General features: G+C 36.0%; 1 protein-coding gene across 2 annotated transcripts in view; it reads left to right on the forward strand.

Annotated features, from left to right (window-relative positions):
• LOC149777608 (myb-binding protein 1A-like protein) overlaps positions 1–22,661 on the forward strand; it is a 133,972-nt gene that overhangs the window by 49,778 nt on the left and 61,533 nt on the right. For both annotated transcript variants that reach the window (XM_089942260.1, XM_089942259.1), the window contains exons 14-18: positions 4,396–4,495; positions 9,636–9,703; positions 11,774–11,827; positions 16,488–16,541; positions 19,368–19,475. In XM_089942260.1, the coding sequence (XP_089798386.1) occupies positions 4,396–4,495; positions 9,636–9,703; positions 11,774–11,827; positions 16,488–16,541; positions 19,368–19,475 (384 nt within the window). The remainder of the gene's footprint in view (positions 1–4,395; positions 4,496–9,635; positions 9,704–11,773; positions 11,828–16,487; positions 16,542–19,367; positions 19,476–22,661) is intronic.

A 22,661-nucleotide genomic window follows, 5' to 3' on the forward strand; every position in this document is an offset into this window, starting at 1 on the left:
TTTGAATAAGTAATTGATGTTAACAGACCAGAAGGGGTAAATAAATCATTTTGTACATATGCTCATTGCATTTTTTTACGTTATATGTGGATTACTCTTTTTCTACTCAGATTACTCTTTTTGTCCACTTGGATTGCACTTTTTCCTTGCCAGGGGTTGGCATGTATGTCAATGATTCTATCCTACACATGAGCACAGGAAGTTTCTGCCTTCCCACCTCTGTTGATGATGTGTTTCTGCCCCCTGAGCTATGTCCTCTTCCAGCTCCATCATCAACATACACCAGTGCTCCAGTGGTGTTGTCATCAACAAGAATTTCAAGTTCACCATATCCTGGGACTCCTCAGTGCACTGATTGTCCCTTCATCCTGGTACAATCGACTTGTACAAAACCATCCCTCGGTTCTCATGCAGATCTATACCCAATGGGATCGACCATTTGTAGGCCTGTTTGTGACAATAAGGAATGCCAAACTCCAATCTTTGTCTATCCTGTCCTGGACCCAACAGCTTGGGCAGTGGATGCCCTATCGTTGGATTGGACCAACCATAACTCATACACCAATCATCAGTACCTCTGATTCCAAGTGACACAGCAAACAAGGGAATCAGCCTGTGACCTCATTCATTTCTCCCCGATGGGAGAAGTTGTGAATCGACGACCTCATCAATCTGGAGTCAGAAATGCCCCAGAAGATTATGATCTTCCCTTGTTTACTCAAACAACCAACATGGCAGTTGTTCATCCCTGCCCATACCTCCTGGACCTGCATGTCTGGATCACATCAAACAGGCTTTCAGAAGGCAAATGGCACTTTGCACCCATTGGTACACAAATGAACATATCTTACCTCTTCAGGCATCGATATAGCAGATAGCTAATTTCATCTTATGGCTCTTCAAAGAGAGAAAATTAGCTCAGAGTACAATCAAAGGCTATCACTCGATAATAGCAGATCACTTTGTCATCATGGGCGCAAAGATATAAGACAAAACAAGGATGTGTCCGATCTTGCAACTTTCAGTATACACGGCCTAACGCTAACCCTCTGCCTCAAGGGGAACCTATCTTGGGTATTAACTGGGCTGAACAATTGAACCAATTGAATGGGCATCTCTAGTACATCTTTCCTAGAAGCCCTGCTTCCTCATGGTCTTAGCAATGGTGGGCAGAATTAGTGAAATACATGCTCTGTCCTAAGACCCCAATTATCTGCAATTTTGACAAGATGGGTCAGTCTTTCTTATCATGGCATCCTCTTTCATCACCAAGAACCATCACCCTTCCACAGGTAACCAGTCTTTTCTCATGAAACCTATCTCATCTGGACACTTCATCTGAAAGTCACTTATAAAACCTTGTTGGATCTTTGAAGTGGTAACCTAATCTAATGGAGCCAGTGCGTAGAGCTAGATCAGGCCTTTTTCTATCTCGAGACATGATTTTTCTCCCTTTTAAAGCTTAATTCTGCTTTTCTCCTGACTTTAAGCAGATTTTTCTTGATATAGTCTGTTTTTTATATCATCTCTGATCCGGTTTTTAAAAAACGGTCTGTCCGCTCCCATTCTGCAATGACCCTTGTAAATTATTTGTTCCATATATTAGTTAGCACATGACTCTTGTAAAGAGTATTGTGATTGGTCAACGGTTTAAATTCATCCAATGAATCTTTGTTTAATGGAGACTGATAGCAATGGAAAGAAGATGCATGCTTGCAGAACATGGCGTCCTGAGTTGTTGAGAGAGAGCATGATGTGAAAAGTTTAGATAAAGGTTTAAAATATGTATGGAAATGGGAATGGCTGGAGTGAAAAGTTGACAGAAATTTAGTTGGTTAGTTTATAAGAAAACTGAACGCTAGAGGACTGGCATTTTGTGACCTCTGCAATACAGATCTGAATTATGGTAATTGCGGTTGGAAGAGTTTGGAACAGCACCTACAGCTGCATTCGGAAAAATTGAAGCTCAGAAGTCATCTGGAAAAAGTGCAATTAATTACTATAAGAAGAAAGATTTCTTGCATGAGAGAACAAATGTAGCCCTCTGTCAGATTATGTGCACTGTATGTTGCCAATACAAGCACCAGCTTGAAAGGAAAAGGCTTTCATTGAGAAGGAAAAGAAACGATTGCTCATTGAGTCAAAAAAGTCAGTGGTGACAAAAGAGAAGGCTAAAGAAATCTTTGCCAAAGCTGCAAAAAGAGCTCGACTGGCATATCAAAAGGTGTCCAATGGAGAAAAAGACAAGTGAATGTATGGGATTATTTGTACATAGTTGATGTACTTGGGTATTTATTTTACAGATTTGTTAAGAAAAGAGAGAAGTGATATATATTTGCTGCAAATATTGAGAAATTATTTTGACTTAACTACGATGTGAACACTGACATGCACATAAAATAACTTCAGCATCAATAGTATTGTGACTATAACTATTGTGAAATTATTGAAGTCAAGTTTATTAGTTTTCCAAATGATTATTTTGGTTTATTTTATGATGATAAGTTGCACCAGGAGCAGTTTTTTATGAGTATAAAATGCATTTTTGGCCGGGAGCATATGGCCCCCTGGGTCAGGGGCACTGCCCCTCGAGACCCTGTTGGGGGAGGACCCCCAGTCCCCCCTTAAATTTTTTCAGCTTTTTTTTCTGGAAGACCAAAATCATGTCTATATCACTTAAATCAGGTCAAGACAATATAACAGCTCAGAATATCTCATCCTGGATAAAGTGGGTTATTTCCTTAGCATATGGGGAAATAACCCTGGTTAAATGAACTTTTTTATGCATTTTGACTCATGATGTTATGGCAGTTGCCACCAGCCTAGCATTCAAACAGAACTGTTCTCTAACTGTCATCATTCAGGCTGTGGGATGGAGGTCAGAGTCCACATTTTTTAGCTTTTATCCTAAAGGGCCCAGTTCGATCTGTAGGACCTATATACGCAGCTCAACAGATCACATTTTCAGGCTGATAGATTCTTAAGATGTGGCTTCCCTTGAGCTAAAAATAGCTTCCCTTGAGCTAAAAATAGTATCTGGGAGGGTTGGATTTAGGAGGTAGTGGTAGTTCTCCTAAAGTATTATGATTGGGTAAGTATTTTAGAAGAAACGCATTTTGCTATAAAAAAAATTGGTATCATTGTGGTGGCAGAGAGTTACCACATGGGGGATTGTGAATTTTTGCAATTTTTATATTCTCGTTTATGTCTAGTTCAACCGTAAACATCATAGACCCTGATCATCTGTCACATAATATGCAGATCAGGATCCGTCTTCCTAACAAACTGCATCGACCTAGTTCTGCCGGCATATTAAGTGACAGTAGATCTGGGTCTGTGCAGTTTGCAGTTGGACTCATAAATGTGTATATATGGTAGTCTACATTTTTTGTTATTTATGATTTTTCATGTTTTTATGTATTGTGTCATACAAAAATTATCTAGTTTGTGTTAGAATGGATCAAATCTAGAACTGTTTTGAATAGGAAAGTGGCACCTGACAAAGTTGTATTGTATGGTCCATAGGTTCTTATGAGGGACCATTAGTGTATGGCATCTAAAACAAAATACATTTAATGACGTAGGTAGGTATCATTCAAAAAAGTATGCAAATCTGATTTCACTTGCTGGAGGGAGGGTTCTTAAGGGAAGATTATTTATGAATAATATGCGTCTCCTGGCCTGCATTTCATTGTTGTTTAGTACAAACTGGAACTAGGGCTTAGAGAAAAAGAGACAGTGTTCTTGCTGATTGTAGTTAAAAAAGGAATGAAAATAGAATATAGCAAGTTGTAACTTTATGGTATATAGAATAAAAATAAAAAATGTCAAAAGAATATTTTCATGCGTAAGATATGATGCCATTATTTCAGGTTATTCTGGAGGGATATAAACTATACCTGCTTGCAGTAAAATATCCACAAGGTGGAAAAAAAAGTTTTTTTCCATTTCTCTTTTGATATGTGCAAAATTTCATGGCGTATGCAGTCTGGTCAGGCCAAGACTGATTAGAGAAACTCTTGGAGAACATAGGTTTGACTCCAAATTTTGTCCACCTGATATCTTCAAAATTATTCAAAGTATTTACTCTGATACTAATTGACTCCTTGTTTTAGTGCTTGTTGTATATATTTTTTAATCAGTCAGGTTTATGTTGAATTTTTAAATCTTAAAAATGCTTCAGATTTTGTTTGGGTGGTGGAAAACACATGGCTTTATGTACAGAAATATAACATAAAAGGTTTGTGTATATTGTTTTGGAAGATTAGACATATGGATTTTAATCGTCCTTTATTATCTTGACATTTTGTACCCTAACATTGGAATGTTGCCTAGTTGACTATATCTACTTCATTTATCATAGAGACTTATGTATATTTTTTTTTGAACTTTCAGTGTGATACTATAGTAACTGCTCTGTCAGTTCCAATAAAGCTGAGTTTGAAAGTGAACTTCTTCAAGACCCTCAACAACCATGCTTCTTTCCATGCTTCAGGTATTTGGTGGCAGATTTAATCTGATCAGATTTTAGAAGGAATAAAAATGTGCTGAGTAGATTTAATTTTGTAATGAACAGAATAAAAATAGTGATAATATTGAACAATGGTTTTCTTTGATATTAATTTCATCTTCAAATATGTCATAATATATTTCCAGCCTTCTTTAGGTGAAACCTATTAGCTAAGAAGCTAAAGGTTACCTACCTACATTAGTGGCAGTTAGAGTGATCTCCCCTTGATACAGGTACTGACTCTAATTTGTGAATCCTTTAGTTTCTATGTCTGTTTGTGCTGAGTAGCATGCTCTCTCCAGACAGGCCTTGCTATCTACATACACATATTCTGGAAGTTTTCTGCCTCACAGCAAGTTAGAGGAGTGTTGTTTTTTTAAGGGAAGTTTACTCCATTGCAATTTTCCAACTTTTCGTGCTTGTTTCATTTTTTAATAATTATAACTTCTGCCATCCTCACACAATTAGGCATCCTTGGTACGTATCTGCCTGGGTCACCAGTACATCCTATACAGTGCTACATGTAGGGAAGGTTGACGGCCTGTACAGGTAGAATCATTGAAGCAAGGCATTCCAAGGCTAAGCACATTATGGTCAATGAAACTCACCTGTCATTACCAAAAGAGATAGAAATGTACATATGTGAGGAGTTTCTTAAGAGCATAAACACATGTACACATACAAATAATGTAGCCTGAACCTAACTTATGAAGTTGCAAAGGCTACCCATGTGAGTGGTTAAGTGATGCAATGTTTATGCAGATAAACATGATTCAGATGTCATCTATAGAAACATGCATGCACAGAATGTGGCTGACTAAACCATGTATCAAGTGCTGACCTGTAATTGTCTGACCAGAACAGAAGTAATACATAAATGTAAATGAGTGTCTTCATTACACACAAAAAACCTTCACAGAAAAGGGAACCTTTATAGAGACGTACACATTAGGTGCGATAATTTATATTATGAGGCAATACTTGTAGTTAAAAAAAGCCAGTAGACTGTTGTTATGTATATTTGATTTAATTATATCTGATTTAATATATATTTATTTCAATTTAATTGTTTGTCAGTTTTAAATTTTTTTATTATTTTTCATTACATGATATTGTAATGTAAATTTATTCACTAGAGATGATACTTTTTTTTAGAAATAGTTTGACCTTGGCTGTTAGTTTATAAACACCAGGTGTTGATCTAAATCCTGACCTTGTTTCAGAATTTGTTGCAACCTTTGTAAACAAGTTCTATTTTATTTTAAAATGATTGGTTGTTTCCAAGGTTATGATGGGACTTTGTCTTTAAGATATTAAACTATTTTTTATTTCTTAGAGTGAAAATGATTGGTTTTCGTCAGGGTCACACTGGGTAAATGTGATCTGTCACAAGTACCTGCTTCTATAAACTTCCAGAAGATGAAAATGTGACCCTTGTTTACGTTTTAGAAAGCCCATATAACCCATGTTTTGGAGAATTAATCTCATAGAAGCTGGGCTGTTAAACTGTTAGTTGTATGTTGTGCTGTTTGGAGTTATTTCAAATTACTTGGTTTGGAGTTATTTCAAATTACTTGGATTCAAAAGGATTAATTCTGTTGGTTTTCTGAAAAATACGTGTGCTCATGTAATATTGTGGAATAAGAACAGTTTTTTATAAAAATGTATTCAGCTATCAGAAACCGGAATGGTAATTCTTGTTTCTACAAGGAACTGAAGACTTCAACACTACAGGTTGCAGCATATGTCATCGTCTTCCATCGTGGATTCTTTGTCGGGATTTGAATGTGAAATCAGTAGTACATTTTGTTTTTAGGACTTCTAAAAATTTTATTCTTGGATTATTTTTGGATTTGATTCTATAAATCCGTAAGTTCGTATTTTTTCATTTTTACAGAATTTTTCCAGGGAAATAAATTATTGGATATTTTTCAAAGCTTGTTGTTTTCACTCTCTCTTGTGTTACTGTTTATTCGAGCCTAAACAAGTGACCTAAAACTGTCTATACAAGTAAAAACAGTAAAGCTTGTGCAAGGATGCTACAAATGCCTTGAAATAGAAACTCACCAATTTGTACCTGTTCATAATGGAATTACACACATGACTTATATTGGTGCTAGATACTTGCATGTAAAAAATAATTATAGCCTGAACTGAATGTTGAGTCACTTCGGCTCCCCATGCAAGTACCAAAATATGTGATGACAGCAAATTGTCAGTAACTTGTAAAAGCAGAACTTTGTTGTAATAAAAAGAGAAAAAGTTGGAAATATAAATGCAGTGTACATTCCTTAGAAGTGAAAAACACCAACTTCTAGTGGTATATCTTCCACATAGCTTCTGGCTTTTGCAAAGTCTCTCATCACAAGAGTGTGCTTCTTGGCACCAGCGGAAATAGTAAATAAAACATTTTTAGGCTTTGCTGCGAAGTTCATATATTAGGGGAGATCACTCCGCCTGACCACCACAATGGTTGGAAGACAACTTTTAGCTCCCTTTAGTAAAAAAAGTAGTATCTGGGATGGCTGGATTTGGAAGGTAGTAATAATAATAATAATAATGAGGACTTTGTATAGCGCCTAATCTTTAGAAGCTCTAAGCGCTTTACAACATTAGACAACACCTATAAGATAAAAAGCATATAATGAAATGATTACAAAAACAAACACCATGAAATTAGAAAACATTAAAAAAACATGCTGAGAATATTTAAGGTAGGAAACATTATTCAGTCTTTTAAGTTTGTTCTTGCAGTCGAAATAATTGAGTTTTAAGAGCCCTCTTGAATGTGATTACTGTGTCTTTGTGTGCAATTCATTCCACATTGCTGGGCCCTGGTATGCAAAAGAACGCTGTCCATATGACTTTGTTTTCATAGTGGGAATAATGAGTATACGATTTTCAGAAGAGGAGCGTAAGTATCTTGCTGGTGTGTACACATGAGTGAGGTCGGATAGGTATGTTGGACTAAAGTCCGACAGTGAAACGTAGCACAGAGAACAAATTTTGTGTTTGATTCTGGATTGAATGGATAGCCAATGTAGGGTACAGAGCAACGGGGAGGTGTGTTCTGATCATGGTACTCTAAGTATGATCCGAGTAGCTGTGTTTTGAACTTTTTGAAGTTTCTGGAGCAGATATTGAGATGAACCAGACAGAATTGAGTTACAATAGTCCAGTCTTGAAAGTACTAATGAACACACATCCACTGAAAGATATTTGTGAATTGAGCTGATGCGTCTCAGCTCAAGATATGCAGCCTTGCATATGTTCATGACATGTTGGTGCAGTGTGAGAGTACTGTCCAGAGTAACACCTAGGTTTCATACTGATTGTGTGAATTTAATGTTGGTGTTGCTGATATTTATTGTTTGAGGTAAAGGATTTAAATGAGAAAGTCTCTACACCTTGGATGGTAGCATCAACTTCAGTTGGGTGGCTAGATTTGTATATTTGGGTGTCATCAGCGTACAATTTGTGAGACACTGGATGATGATCTATGACACTTGAGAGCGACTGAGTGTACAGAATGAATAGAACAGGTCAAAGAACAGACCCCTGTGGAACACCACAACATAGATCAACTGGGCTGGAGTGTATTCCATTTGCAGATACAATTTGTGTCCTGTTGACCAAGTAGGACTTGAACCACAGTAAGGCTGTATCATGAATGCCAAATACATGCTGGAGACAGTGAAGTAATATATCATGGTCTAATGTGTCAGATGCTGCAGACAGATCAAGGAGGGTGAGGACTGTAATCATTCCGCTATCCAACGCAGAGAGAATGTCATTAACTAGAAGAGTAGAAGAGTAGTTTCAGTACTGTGGCAAGGGTGATATGCAGATTGTACATTGCTAAAAAAACTGTTTGAATTTAGATGAGATACAAGCTGGGATAGAACAACCTTTTCTAAGATTTTTGATATGAATGAGAGATTAGAAACTGGGCAGTAGTTCTTTAAATCATTATGGTCTAGTGTTGGTTTCTTGAGCAGAGGCTTTACAATGGCAGTTTTGAAAAATGATGGGAATTCCCCGGATGAGAGAGAGGTATTAATAACATCAGTTAGTGAAGGCAATACTGGATCTAAGCACTCAAGCAGCAGTGATGTTGGAATTGGATCAAATGCACATGACTTTGGTGCACTCTTCATCAGGATTGAACATGCGAAATCCATAGAGACAGGTTCAAATGATGCTAATGGTTGCCGCTCAAATTCTTTATCTCAACTGTATGGTGACGACGAGTCAATTGAAATTGTGTTGTCAAGCTTATCTCTAATGGTTTGTACTTTGTCACGGAAGTAGTAGTGGTTCTTCTAAAGTACTATGATTGAGTAAGTATTCTCAAAAAAACAGTATTTTACAAGGAAAAATTGTTTTTTCTAGTAAGTTATTCCTTCAGTAATACTTACCCAATCATAATACACATACACCATCCCAACCTTTCCTCATTTACATCCTTTAGAGAGCATGCACCCTTCTTGAGTAACAACTGAAGTATTTGTAGGATTTGGCCACAATCCCTGTAACAAGGGGAGATCACTCTAAGTGCCACATATGTTGGCAGGTAACTTTTAGCTTCTTAGCTAAAAGGTTTAGCCTGGAAGGGAGGGATTTGCTATGTAGTAGTAGTTCTCCTAAGGTAATATGTGATTGGATAAGTATTATTGATTAAAAATGTTTTACCAGAAAAATGTTTTTTTTTCATTGGTTAAAAAATGTTGAAATTTTGATGTAATGGTTTAAAAGTTTAGAAACTGCTTCAGAAAGTTTCATTTTGATTGCTTTAAAGTTCAGTGGAAATGTTGCCATAAATGTTAGTAATTCCAGATATTAGGGATTCACAATGCAGCGTGGTCTATTTACATAAGTGAAAGTATAAACTGGTCTTTTCTTCATACCTCTAAGTTAAATATGAAACTATATTAAATTATAATGTTGAAAGGGGAGGTATACATTGTTTACAGTCACTGGTCTCGAACTTGGAATGACATTTTCACATTCAAGCTTCAGTTTTTGACTAGGCAGGAAAGAAAGCATTCTAGATTTTTTGTGAAAGCTTGGGAAGTTATCTTTCACTGGAAAGTGTATCTCTCATTCATTTTTATTTTCCTTTCAGGTGTCAGTAAAGCTTCACAAATAAATAGGTTCCTTAACACTGCATATGAGATTTTTGAATATGCCTTGGTAAGTCAAATAAATTTATTTTGTTGGGGTAAAATATACATGATAAAGAATTTTTTGTTTCTATAAATAACCTCATGAAACATTATTATTATACAGTTGATGAGTTTGTCACTTTTCTCACACAATACTTTTATTGTCTTTGACCCCTCCCCCCCATCTTGTTATCGGTACTTTTCTTGAGTGGATGGTCATATTGACATTGGGTTTTTATAAAAATACAGGTTGCTCCTACTAAAAATGGTGCCCATCTGACATCAATATGGCTGCCATGGTAGACATACTGGACATTTTGAAAATTGATTGCTACTCCACTAGAATGGATTATTATATGAACGTGGGGTTTTTAAATGAAAGACTTTGTTTGCTGAATATAACTTTTATAAAAGATGACTCTATAATGTAAAGGAATTAATTTTCTAGTTTTTTAAAGCCACAGAGAAAAATTACCCTTTTCTGATGCATGTTTAATGTGACTAGACCAAGCTATATTCTTGTCTTCAAATACACTACAACTTTTACATAAGAGATCATGTTAAAGTTTATGTTGTCAAATAAAAGTTGGAGTTTGTTGATATCTGGCCTTTCTCTTTTCTCTTTCATTACAACTATAGCGCTTTTGTTTTTTTAAATACTTATTGGGGTCAAAATAGACTTGAATTTTAGGTAAAAGTGGAGAAGTGAGAACTGAATTTAGAGAAATGGGAGCAAGGTAAGAAACGCAGAACATGTGTATGTGCATGCATATGCATGTGTACACATGTTCTTATTTAAACTGTCCCACTTCTCATGTATATTTTACATTTAATATTGGTTTTAAGCTCTTCTTTGTCTTCAAGTAGATGGGCCCCGAGTGGCCGAGTGGTCTAAAGCGCACTCCATTACGGATCACTGCCATCTCACCTCTTTCTGCGTGGGTTCGAGTGTTGGATTCAGCCAATGTTGGTATGTGAGAAAGCTTGCCAGTAGCTTCTTGTGGGTCGGTGGTTCTTTCTGGGGTTTTCCCGGGTTCTTCCTCCACCACTAATACTGGCCGCCATGTACAGCCTATTGTGTGCTGAAACATGGCGTTAAACCCCACAACAACAACAACAACGAGTCTTCAGGTAGAAAGCTGTTATATATATATAATTTTTGTGCATTATTTGTTGAATACAGTATCATAATATGTATTTTGTACATACATATACTGTAAGTCAATGACTGTATTGTATTTAAATGCAGCATATTCATGCTTAAAAGCGTGTAAGTTTTGAATGGATATATTTGCAATGTACTTTGGCCATATGGCTTCACTGCAGAAATTATATACTGTAATTAATTTTAACCATCAGGAGTACTTAGTTTTTAAAATACAAATAGGTAAAAATATTCGGTGTACTGCCTCTTAAAAAAGAAATTATGTTTTTGTTGTCTAAACTAGAAAATGGCAGCCAAAATCTATTTTGAAACAGCCACTGTAAAATGTACATGACATCACATGTCTTATAAACTAATACAATGGAATAGGGTCTTTATTTGCTATAAATCACAGTAAATAATAGATGATTTGAGAGCCAGAAATTTTTTATTAAAAATATCTGAGGTCACCCCTTGAAAATTACATTGTTAACTAATCCAAGTTGAACTTCATTAGGCCCAGTAGTAAACAGCTACCCCATGCTAACATGGTGCATTTTAGGCAAATTCCAACTTTTAAACAAGCAGTGGGCACTAATCTCACACCCCAACATAAATGTCAAATTATCTCAGATGGGACGGAAAGGGTCAGAGGAAATCTGGACTAGGTTGGTCCCTAACATATCCATATTTGGAAATGTGTTCATGTATGTTGTTGTTCATGTTTGGTCAGCTAATTTTGACCATTTCTGGTTTTCTTATTGGTATAAAGCAAAATAAAGAAAAGTACTTTCATTTCTATAATGAGACAGAGGAGACATGATTTTTGTACATCATTGTTGAATAGTTTGTAATATGTATTTTGTCAGTAATTTCTGACAAAATAAAATCAACTGTATTTTGGAAAGGAAAGTTTTGTATCTTGTTGTTTATGTTCTTTTTTTATACTTGCAGTTGCTTTTGGATAAGAGTGAATTTGTAATGCCAGATGGGGCTTTTTCTGATCAGGTAACAAGCAAAAATCCAAACATTACAATAATTACAGTTTTTATCTCACCAGGCCATAAAGCCTAGTAAGATTATGGTATGGCTATGTGTCCTTCTGTCATCCACCAATCAAAATTTGCTTGCTACCACTCCTGCAGTCACGTTTTTGATCCAGTTTTGATTTTTAAAAATTTTGGAATATAGATTTATATCATCGGTATCTTTGACTTGACAAGTTCAGATATGGGTGATATCTTTGCATCTTAACCCTTTACCTCATAGAGCATAGTTACAAAGTGCAGTGCACTATAAATAGAACACCTGTTACCTATTTGACTCTATATGCATAGGCCTGCCTGTTAACTGTTAAGCAGTGTAGTGTATGTTACGTTTAACAGCAATTTTAACCATTTTACATTTTTGGTACACATCTATTATGTGTGGAAAAATTTAAGTCCGATTGTTATAGCTGTGTAATTATTTTTCACAGAAGAATTTTGTTTGTGCTTTAAAATCTTGAGAGAACTCGTTCACCGTCATGTCAGTGAAGCCTCATGACCAACCATAGTTGCCATTTCTCATACTCGAAATTCACAAGTTATTCGTCTGCATCTACATCACTAAGTCATCTGAATTTGATAATTTATAAAAACTAATTGCTGCCTACATCAATATCAGAGCCGTTACCTAAGTTATTGAATGTTTCATAGTTGTGATTCTAATCGTGAAAACTTCATAAGTACTGAATGAAATCTGCGACCTCCATTTTGGATAGTGTAGTTTACGACCCAGTTACTTTAAATAGCAGATATCGACCAGAGCATAAGCAGTGACTACTTGATCTGACGTAATTGTCATTCGCAGAAATGAATGTAGTATCTAATAGGGGGTTTTCCCCGAAGGTGGCACTATGAAAAACCAGCTTAAAATGGCTGATGTTTACAGCAGGCGTCAAAAGGTGCTTCCATGCGAATGGAGTAGAGATGTCAAAAGGCGCTTCCATGCGAATGGAGTAGAGGCGTCAAAGGGCACTTGCATGAGGTACGGGGTTAATGAGGTGATTTTAAATCTGGTTGGCTGAGCTTGTAACTCAGGAACTACATTTCTGATCTGATTTTGATTAAACTTGGAATATTTACTTACATCATCAAGATCTTGGTCAAATTTGATAATGGAAAAGATCCACGCTTATTGATAAGGTTATGTTGTGTTTGACTAGCTGAGCTTGTTGCCACCATGAGTCCATATTTCTGACCTGATTTTAATCAAACTTGTAGTAGTTACTTATGTCGTCAATAGCTTGGGCAAGTTTGATCCACATATATCTTGCATATGATGACTGTGATTATTGTTACTTTGGAGTCAATATTTCTGATAAGACATTACTCTGTCAATCATGAATTAAAGCTTGTAAACATCTTGGATGTTTTTGATTATGGGAAAGTGACTGTGCATAATAATTATGCTTTCTGCTTTTAGAAATACAGTACTACCTGTTTATTTCTACATCCTTGGGCCCAAGGTAATATTGGCTGGAGGGGGCTGAATTTTTTTTCTTAGAAGTGAAATTTAACACTAAGTAGTGACATGTCATCAGTGAGTAGGACTTATATGGAGAGAAAATAAACAATGGAAAGTTTGATTAAAAGAACACAAACTAGTTTGAAATACGCTTGACAACTTACATTTGTGTTACCTTTGTGTAATAGAATTTATGATGCATTAGCACTTTACATGTATAGGAAATATCCATGAATTTGAGTATATGCCACGTTAGAAATTTCAAGTATCAGTTATATCCCATTAGAAAACCCATAAATAATCACACACATAAAAGACATTGTCCTCATTTGATCTGTATCCCATAGTCAACAAATTTGTGTCACTAAATAATTCACTAAGATATTCATAGTTGTTTACATCCTGTGTGTACTTAAACTGGCCTAGATTTTGGTTTGAGCCAGTAGTGATCTCATTGCTGAGGCTAGCAAGGGAATGAGGCTATTCATAGGGAAATGTAAACCTATGAAGGGAAAACTGTTTTACTAACATCTTTAAAAGATGCCAGACATTCAACATTCTTGATGGCTAGATATTTAACTTAAAGAAATTGTAAATATTGTTTCAGTTTTTCATCCCCATTTTAGGATTGGTAAATATAGAGTATTTTTTATTCTTGCAAAACAGGAAACATTCACTGCACAGTAAACTTGTTCCAACATGGGAGCCTGGCATTTATGAAATATTACAAAAAACATTTGTGACAACAAAAATCCCATATCTGTACTATGTAGTGTATTTATGGAGCAGATAAGGATATTTTGTGTTGTCACAAATTCTTGTATTTTATTGATAAAACATTAGACTCCTGTAGTTCCAATCACTAATAATTTTGGAATTAATTGCTTTCATTCAAGTTTGGTGCTATCTTTTGATGAAAGGTGTGTTGTCTTTATTGAAGATTGTAGTGACTTGCTTTGATGAAAGGTGTGTTGTCTTTATTGAAGATTGTAGCTTGCTTGCTTTGATGAAAGGTGTGTTTTTACTGAAGACTAGCTGGCGTGCTTTGATGAAGGGTGTGTTGTCTTTATTGAAGATTGTAGCTGGCTTGCTTTGATGAAAGGTGTGTTGTCATTATTGAAGATTGTAGCTGGCTTGCTTCGATGAAGGGTGTGTTTTTATTGAAGATTATAGCTGGCTTGCTTTGATGAAGAGTGCTTAACCATATTGAAGATGCAGCAAAAAGGTCAACTTCTTTGGAGGACCAAACAAATACCCCTTTGTTAATGTGTTGGCCATTTTAAAGCCTGGCGGCAAAAATCAAATAATTATACAGTAGAACAAGGTATGGGTCAGAACTGGCAGCTTCTCGACATAAGCCATTAAAAATAAAGAATTTGTAACATTTGGGACCTGTGGCTTTATGACTGTTGTCAACATAAACATTTATTTTTTATCTCTTATGTCGACATAATCATGACATATTTGGTAGTAACAATAGACCATGGGTCCTGGGACATTGCATTTTTGTCAGCATATACTGCTTCTCGAAATAAGTGATGTCAGTATAAGTTGGTAGGACTGTAATTTGTATCAGACTGTAATAAAATCGGCAAAATCTACATGAAATAAAGTTTGGTAGATAGTTTGCATAGGTTGTGGTATTACATAAGATGATTTAGTGTAATGGTCAACTGTTGATCTATGTAAGCCAGATAGATGATACCAGGGCTAATTGAACTTCTTGGTGATAAATTTTATTACAATCATTTGTCAGCAGGCTACATTTCTGTTCAGATTTAGTATCTTCAAGATCATGGGTAAGTTTGAAAATAAGCGACTTCCATACATATTGTTAAAGTGATGTTGCATCTGATTGGTTGAGCTTGTGAAAAAATTGCATCTGATTGGTTGAGCTTGTGAACATGTTGCATCTGATTGGTTGAGCTTGTGAAAAAATTGCATCTGATTGGTTGAGCTTGTGAACATGTTGCATCTGATTGGTTGAGCTTGTGAACATGTTGCATCTGATTGGTTGAGCTTGTGAACATGTTGCATCTGATTGGTTGAGCTTGCGAACACTTTAGAAGTCAGATATTTGGTCAGATTGGGAATGTAGCATATAAAATCAATCTTTTGGATGAGTTAGTTATGTGCACTGTTCATAGATATTGACTTGAATCTGATTGGCTCAGCTCATGAGCACACTAGAAACCATATTTCTAAACAAATTTTGATCGGACTTGCTATGTAAGTGTGTATTATCAAGATCTTGTACGAGTTTGACTAGGAGAAAGACTCACAGATATTAATTAGGATCCAGCTGAATCTTCTGGTTAGGAGTCCAGTGCCTTAGTCACAGAGCCATCATAATTCCCTTGGGGTGGGATCTCAATGGTTTCCAAATTAAGACTCCAGGGGCACTGCTTCATGAGTGTCAAAACAGATCCAGGAACTAATGTGGGCTACACTAATTATGTCGACTTTTAATACCAAGCAGGTTTATATACCCTTGATGTTTGGGCTATAAACAATTTCTAAGTTGTCAATCAGGGCTTATTACCCAGGGGCTGTGAGTTATCCTTGGGGTAAATGATAATTGCCTTTTTATGCTGAGGTAGTAATCCAATTGATATGGTCTAGAAAAGAATATAAATGAAACATACATTACCAGACAATGTATCACCTATGTGATTCAAGCTTTTTCATCCCCTCTGCAGTTTGAATACATAAGGTGAATTTGGATTATCAACAACCTAGGTGAGAAATGTCAATGCCTGCTTGGGTTTCATGTTTCTTTTGATCTCTTTAATTTGGGTATATTAAGCCATTCTCTACAGTCAAACAGTTTGTAATTTTAGGAAAGTGGTGTATAAGTTTGGAAGCAATTCATCTGGTTGCAGATTTTATGTCACACTTGCAGTTTGATGTCTGATTGGGCTGTATAGTTTGGACATGTAGGGCAAAGAGTCTGCCACTAAAAGAAGAATTCCCCGACGTTGGGTCCATCGCAAGAGATCAAGATCAAGAGTGAGAGAGAGAGAGAGATTGAGAGAGTGTATGTGTGTGTGAGAGAGAGAGATAGAGTGTGTGTGTATGTGTGTGAGAGAGAGAGAGACAGAGATTTGCAGTCCATCGTCATTGATAATTGCTTTTATGTCTTTTTCATTTCATATTACAGGTTGCAAAAGAATGGAACAACCTTGTCTCTATCATAAGAAAAGTGGATAAAAAGGTAATATATATATATATATATATATATATATGGCATAGTGAGGTGTTTTTGAGATGCAATTGAAGTTGCCAATCATGTCTAAGTAAACATAAAACTTTCTGAACATTTTTGAGATCAGTTTCATAATCACTTAACATTCAGTAAGGAGGCACTAGTTGACAATTGGTCCATTGAGATTTGTTTCTCTTTCCTTCAAAAGAATTCACTTTACTTAATCAGTGGAACATCAGTAAGGTTTATGTATAGTGAGAAATTAGGTGGAACAAGCATGATTTTTGACCACTCCGGTGGCCTAGTTGTTAGAATGTCCGTCTCGGAAGCTGGAGGACGTGGGTTCAAACCCTGGTAGAGTCATATCAAAGACTTACAAAAATGGTACTAACAGCTGCCTCGCTAGGCGCTCAGCATTAAGAGGTTAGTGTTTGGACTGGTCAGCCTGGTGTCAGGATAATGTGACTGGGTGAGACATCATGCTACATGTCTGCGGCATGATGCCCCAGTGATAGACATCACTATACATTGCCACACTGCAGACATCATAGTGATATGACTGAAAAATTGTTAAAGCTACGTTAAAACTCCATATCACACACACATGATTTTATTTCCAGGGGAAGCTGTAACTTTATTTTTACATAAATAATATGAAAAGTTATGAATTTACAAAGCTGTTATATCTACTTGGTAAAGTATTTGGAATAAATACTCCACAAAAGGTTTCAGAACATAAAACCCTTTGTTTGAGAGTGGCATCCCTCCTAAATAAGAAATCATTGAGATGAATCGGTGTTTGTGTTGGCAGTATATAATACATGCATACCAAACCATGCTTACCTCTTGAAGGGTGAACCTCAACTAGTGTTTGTGCCTTGCCTCAGTCAACTGACAGAGTCTTATGACTATAGCTTTTATTTGATAAACATGTTTACTTGTGAATTCTCTGGTTTGACCTGATTTCTAGCTGGTTGGCTGCTAGAATTTCAGTGAAGGACTTGACATTGTTTACAAGTTAAAATGAGCAGGAAATGAACTCTTGATCCTCATCCTGGTTCTGAAATTGTGCCTTTTTTATATTAAGTACTGAATAACAGAAGTATTATTCCGGTCTTAAACATCTGTATTGGAGACAGTTATTTAGCTGTGTTTGACTCATACTTGAGAAGATTTATTTATCATAGGAATTACAATGTACTCTTAAACTTTAGGACTAAGTAACTATTTTAAAATTGCAGTGAATTCATTTAAAGATGTTTTTGATTATAACATTGTGATACATCAAGCTTGTTGGCATATTAACATTATTCAAGGCTATTGACACATCAGCACAATAGATTATACTTCATTCCGAACACCACTGAACTCTTTTGGAATATTCTATACTTTTGGATTTGTGATCGAAATTTTAAGAAACTTTTTGGTTTTCACTTTTCTTTCTTACTTAGTTTAAGACCATAGAATCCAAAATACAATCCCTTGTACAAAATTATTCTTTTCAAGGAGAAACAACTCTCATTTGACTTCAACTTTGGAAAGCTGTTGACATTTTAGCACTTTTATTAAAACAAGTCAAAAGACATGTTGAATGCCTTTACTTGCTTTTGTCGGGCTTTATTTGTGACATGTTGAATGCCTTTACTTGTTTTTGTAGGGCTTTATTTGTGACTTGTTGAATGCCTTTACTTGCTTTTGTAGGGCTTTATTTGTGACATGTTGAATTCCTTTACTTGCTTTTGTAGGGCTTTATTTGTGACATGTTGAATGCCTTTACTTGCTTTTGTGGGGCTTTATTTGTGACATGTTGAATGCCTTTACTTGCTTTTGTAGGGCTTTATTTGTGACATGTTGAATGCCTTTACTTGCTTTTGTAGGGCTTTATTTGTGACATGTTGAATTCCTTTACTTGCTTTTGTAGGACTTTATCTGTGACATGTTGAATGCCTTTACTTGCTTTTGTTGGGTATTATTTGTGACATGTTGAATGCCTTTACTTGCTTTTGTAGGGCTTTATTTGTGACATGTTGAATGCCTTTACTTGCTTTTGTAGGGCTTTATTTGTGACATGTTGAATTCCTTTACTTGCTTTTGTAGGGCTTTATCTATGACATGTTGAATGCCTTTACTTGCTTTTGTCGGGCTTTATTTGTGACATGTTGAATGCCTTTACTTGCTTTTGTAGGGCTTTATTTGTGACATGTTGAATGCCTTTACTTGCTTTTGTAGGGCTTTATTTGTGACATGTTGAATGCCTTTACTTGCTTTTGTAGGGCTTTATTTGTGACATGTTGAATGCCTTTACTTGCTTTTGTAGGGCTTTATTTGTGACATGTTGAATTCCTTTACTTGCTTTTATAGGGCTTTATCTATGACATGTTGAATGCCTTTACTTGCTTTTGTAGGGCTTTATCTGTGACATGTTGAATGCCTTTACTTGCTTTTGTTGGGCATTATTTGTGACATGTTGAATGCCTTTACTTGCTTTTGTAGGGCTTTATTTGTGACATGTTGAATTCTTTCTGACATGAAGTAAATCTTATTGAGGGAACATATTTAAAAAAAAAATATTTCCTAATTCAGGGAAAACAGTATTTTTGCTGATTTTGACATTTCTGTACATGCCTTTGATCACGGTGCATTCCAGGTTTTGTCACATGTAAGCAGTTTTACATTTAGTCTTGAAATTTGTGGTTTGAAATGGTACAAGAAGTTAAATTGAATCCAGACTTGCCTTCTTTATGTAAATAAAAAATTTGAGTCCAGAACAGATGGATCACTGAGCAGTATGTAGATAGAATAAGGATGTTTGCTTACTTTATTTTCTACTTTCAGAGGCAGAAGAATGAAAGGACGGGACAGGATCATGCTTTTGAACTGCTGTTTCTGTACATGGCCTTTCAGCTTTTCATGAGTCAAAAGGAGGCAGTAGATGTCTTGGGTGTATGTTGACATATATTCACATAATACAGGATAGCTGTTACTTCTTTATAAAACGATAGAGCATACTTCAGTAACTTGTTCTCGCATACTTGCCAAGTGGCTATTTTTAAAGAGTTGAGGAGAATAAAAACAAGCCACTTGAGTAAGTAGCTGTCAGAGGGGCCTGTCTAAGAGTTATACAGACCCAGGATGTAAGGGATAGCCTGTTTTTAGTTTACTACCTATATAGTATCAATAATAATGAATATTTCATACACTGCTTTATCTTTAGAATTCAAAGTACTCTACAGTATTAGTTACCACATAAGTGTGTGTGTGTGTGTGTGTGTGTGTGTGTGTGTATAGAGAGAGAGAGAGAGAGACACACACACACACACACACAAGATTACAAACAGGCACTGGGAAATTACAAACAAAATCATGCTGAAAACGATTAAGGGTAAGGAAACATTGTTAAGTCTTTAGTCTGTTCTTGCATTTGAAATAAGTGAGTTTTTAGACCACTTTCAAATAAGGTAATGATGTCATTCTGTCAAAAGTTCAAGAGGAAATTTATACCTGGTAGATGGGTCATAGAACACATAAATAGGTCTCCATGACTTGTATTTTTGATAGTTGGAATACTGAGAATATGGGTGTCAGGAGTGTCAGTATCCAGAAAAGGGATACACATGGGCCACCATTACTTAAAATAGACAAATCTTTAAGCTTTCAAACTGCTGAATCGGGCATGACCTAACTTGATAGAAAGCATCCTTTTGTGAAGATATTCCAGTTTTATGTAAAATGATGTAGAGCCCAAATCAAATTTGGCTTCTGTTACTTAAAAAGGGAATAATTTTAAACAGCTATCAGAAAATACTACACAGAATGTAATAAAATTTGGCAGGATTCTGGTATGAAGGGCTTTTAAATTTTTATAAATGATGTAGATTTGCCACTGTTATTATAAATGAAAAATCCTGTAAAAGACGTCTCAATAATGCGACCAAATTTAATCAAAAGCCTTCTGGCTGCTGTTACTAAAAAATAGAAAAACCTTGAAAAACTTTTTCTAAATAGCCACTGAACAGAATGTGAGTAAATTTGATATAAAGAATCACTTGAGAAAGCATATGAGGAGAAATCGAGAACTTTTTCACGTAGATTTGTGCCTGAATATTTCTCCACTTAAGGCATCAATACCCCAAATAAGTAAATTTTCACTTTGGCTCTTTGAAAAGATAAACCTCCCATATAGATACACGGTACCCATATGAATACACTATACCTGCAATTAGCATTCCATCCCAGTAGTTACTGAGGCACGTGCACGATTGGGTGCCAATCCCTATCTCTAAGGGAGATCACTTTTCCTGACTGCTACATGTGTCCAGACATTATGTAGCTCCCATAGCTTCTATCTATAAGGACTGGATTTTATGAGGTATTATGATTGGCTAAATATAATTAAAGAATTATTTTACTTAAAAAATTGCTTTTTAGTAGTTTAGGCGATCTTTGGGTGCTTTATCTTTACATGGAGACCGCTCTGGTGGCCTAGTGGTTAGAGTGTCCACCTTGGAAGCAGAAGGTTGTGGGTTCGCTTCCCTGCCATGTCATACCAAAGACTTACAAAAATGGTACTAACAGCTGCCTCGCTTGGAGCTCAGCATTGAAAGGTTAGTGTTAGGACTGGTTGGCCTGGTGTCAGGATAATGTGACTGGGTGGGACATCATGCTACATGTCTGTGGCATGATGCCCCAGTGCTAGACATCACTATAAACTGCCACACTGCAGATATTGTAGCAATATGACTGAAAAATTGTTAAAGCTATTTACGGCCCAAAAAAGGCAATGGGGGTAGGTTCGTAGTCAAGTCATTTTGTAAGCTAGCATATACAGTATGTTTCTTCAATAATAATCCAGTCATGGCACCCCGACAAAAGAGCACAGACAATAGAGCTCCGAGATAAGGTTGCCAACAAAAGAGCGCCAAATTACCTGACAAAATAGCGTCAGACACAATAGCGCAGGTTATACAAATAATATAATATCAAAACATTCTAAATAACTTAGATGAAGTGTAAAAATTTTGAAGATTAGAAATCACTTAAATAACATATATGTACTTTGGTTTATAGTTAAATTTCTAAATTGTGGGCAATGCCTCGTAGATAATCCATCACGTTATCGTTAGCATATGTTGGAAGAAGCGCTTGTAACCTTCTGTTGAGCTGGACATATTTGTTCTTAGAAGCTTGTGGCTGAATCACTCCAGATAGATGATGTTCCATTTCTATTTCGACATGATGTTGCTGCAACCAGAAATGGTTGATCAATTTGAAAATCGATGTTTATTTGGTTGGAGATGATTTATATTTTCCATTGTTCCAAACATGAGGATTCTGTCTTCATCCTTCATTCCTGAATCCCACAAGATAAAATTAGATCCTGGTGTTGACGTTTGAAGAGTTTCGGGAATCGTTGTTTCCGCAATGTTCTGTGGATTAGGGTATGGCAGCTGTTTGCGTTTCCATTGTCTTTCTATTGTAACTTCCATCGAAATTCCTACTCTAGTTTGTTGTACATTCTGCCTCGGTTTTTCCACCCCTTCCACTGCTCGTCTACGTATAGCAGACACAACCTTCACTGCTTCGTTTCTAGCTGGATCCGGAATGTGATTGTGTCCCAATGATGACAGAACGTTGTCGTTTAACACTTTCATCCTTCCATGGCAACCATCTTTCCTGCAGCATCTCCATGATGTACTTCCAACAGCATTTTGTTTGTCTTTGCGATATCTGTAGCTGTCGACCAATAACATAATCTTTCCTTTCTGTGATTCGATCTAATCCATGTTTCTTTATTAATAAACTTTTTACAAATGAAGTTTGCACTACACTTTTAACTATATGTGCAAAATGACATCGTTGATAGCTCAATAATTAACTTCTACTCAAAACTTTGAAAAGAAACTACACTTTATTGCGCTTAATTGTCGGCGCCCTTTTATCGGTGCCCTTATGTAGGCGCTCTTTTGTTGAGTCACCTCCAATCATAATATGGGCACACCCTCCCATGCTGTCCCCACAGTTACTTCCCTGGAAGAGCATGCACATCCATTACTATAGTAAATGATGATTAATGGATATTTTAGGTAGTGGATGTTCTAATGTTTTATGATTGGATAAGTATTATGGAAT

This window comes from Sinohyriopsis cumingii, chromosome 18 (genome assembly GCF_028554795.1).
Source record: "Sinohyriopsis cumingii isolate HCF-2022 chromosome 18, ASM2855479v2, whole genome shotgun sequence".
Lineage (NCBI taxonomy): Eukaryota > Metazoa > Mollusca > Bivalvia > Unionida > Unionidae > Sinohyriopsis > Sinohyriopsis cumingii.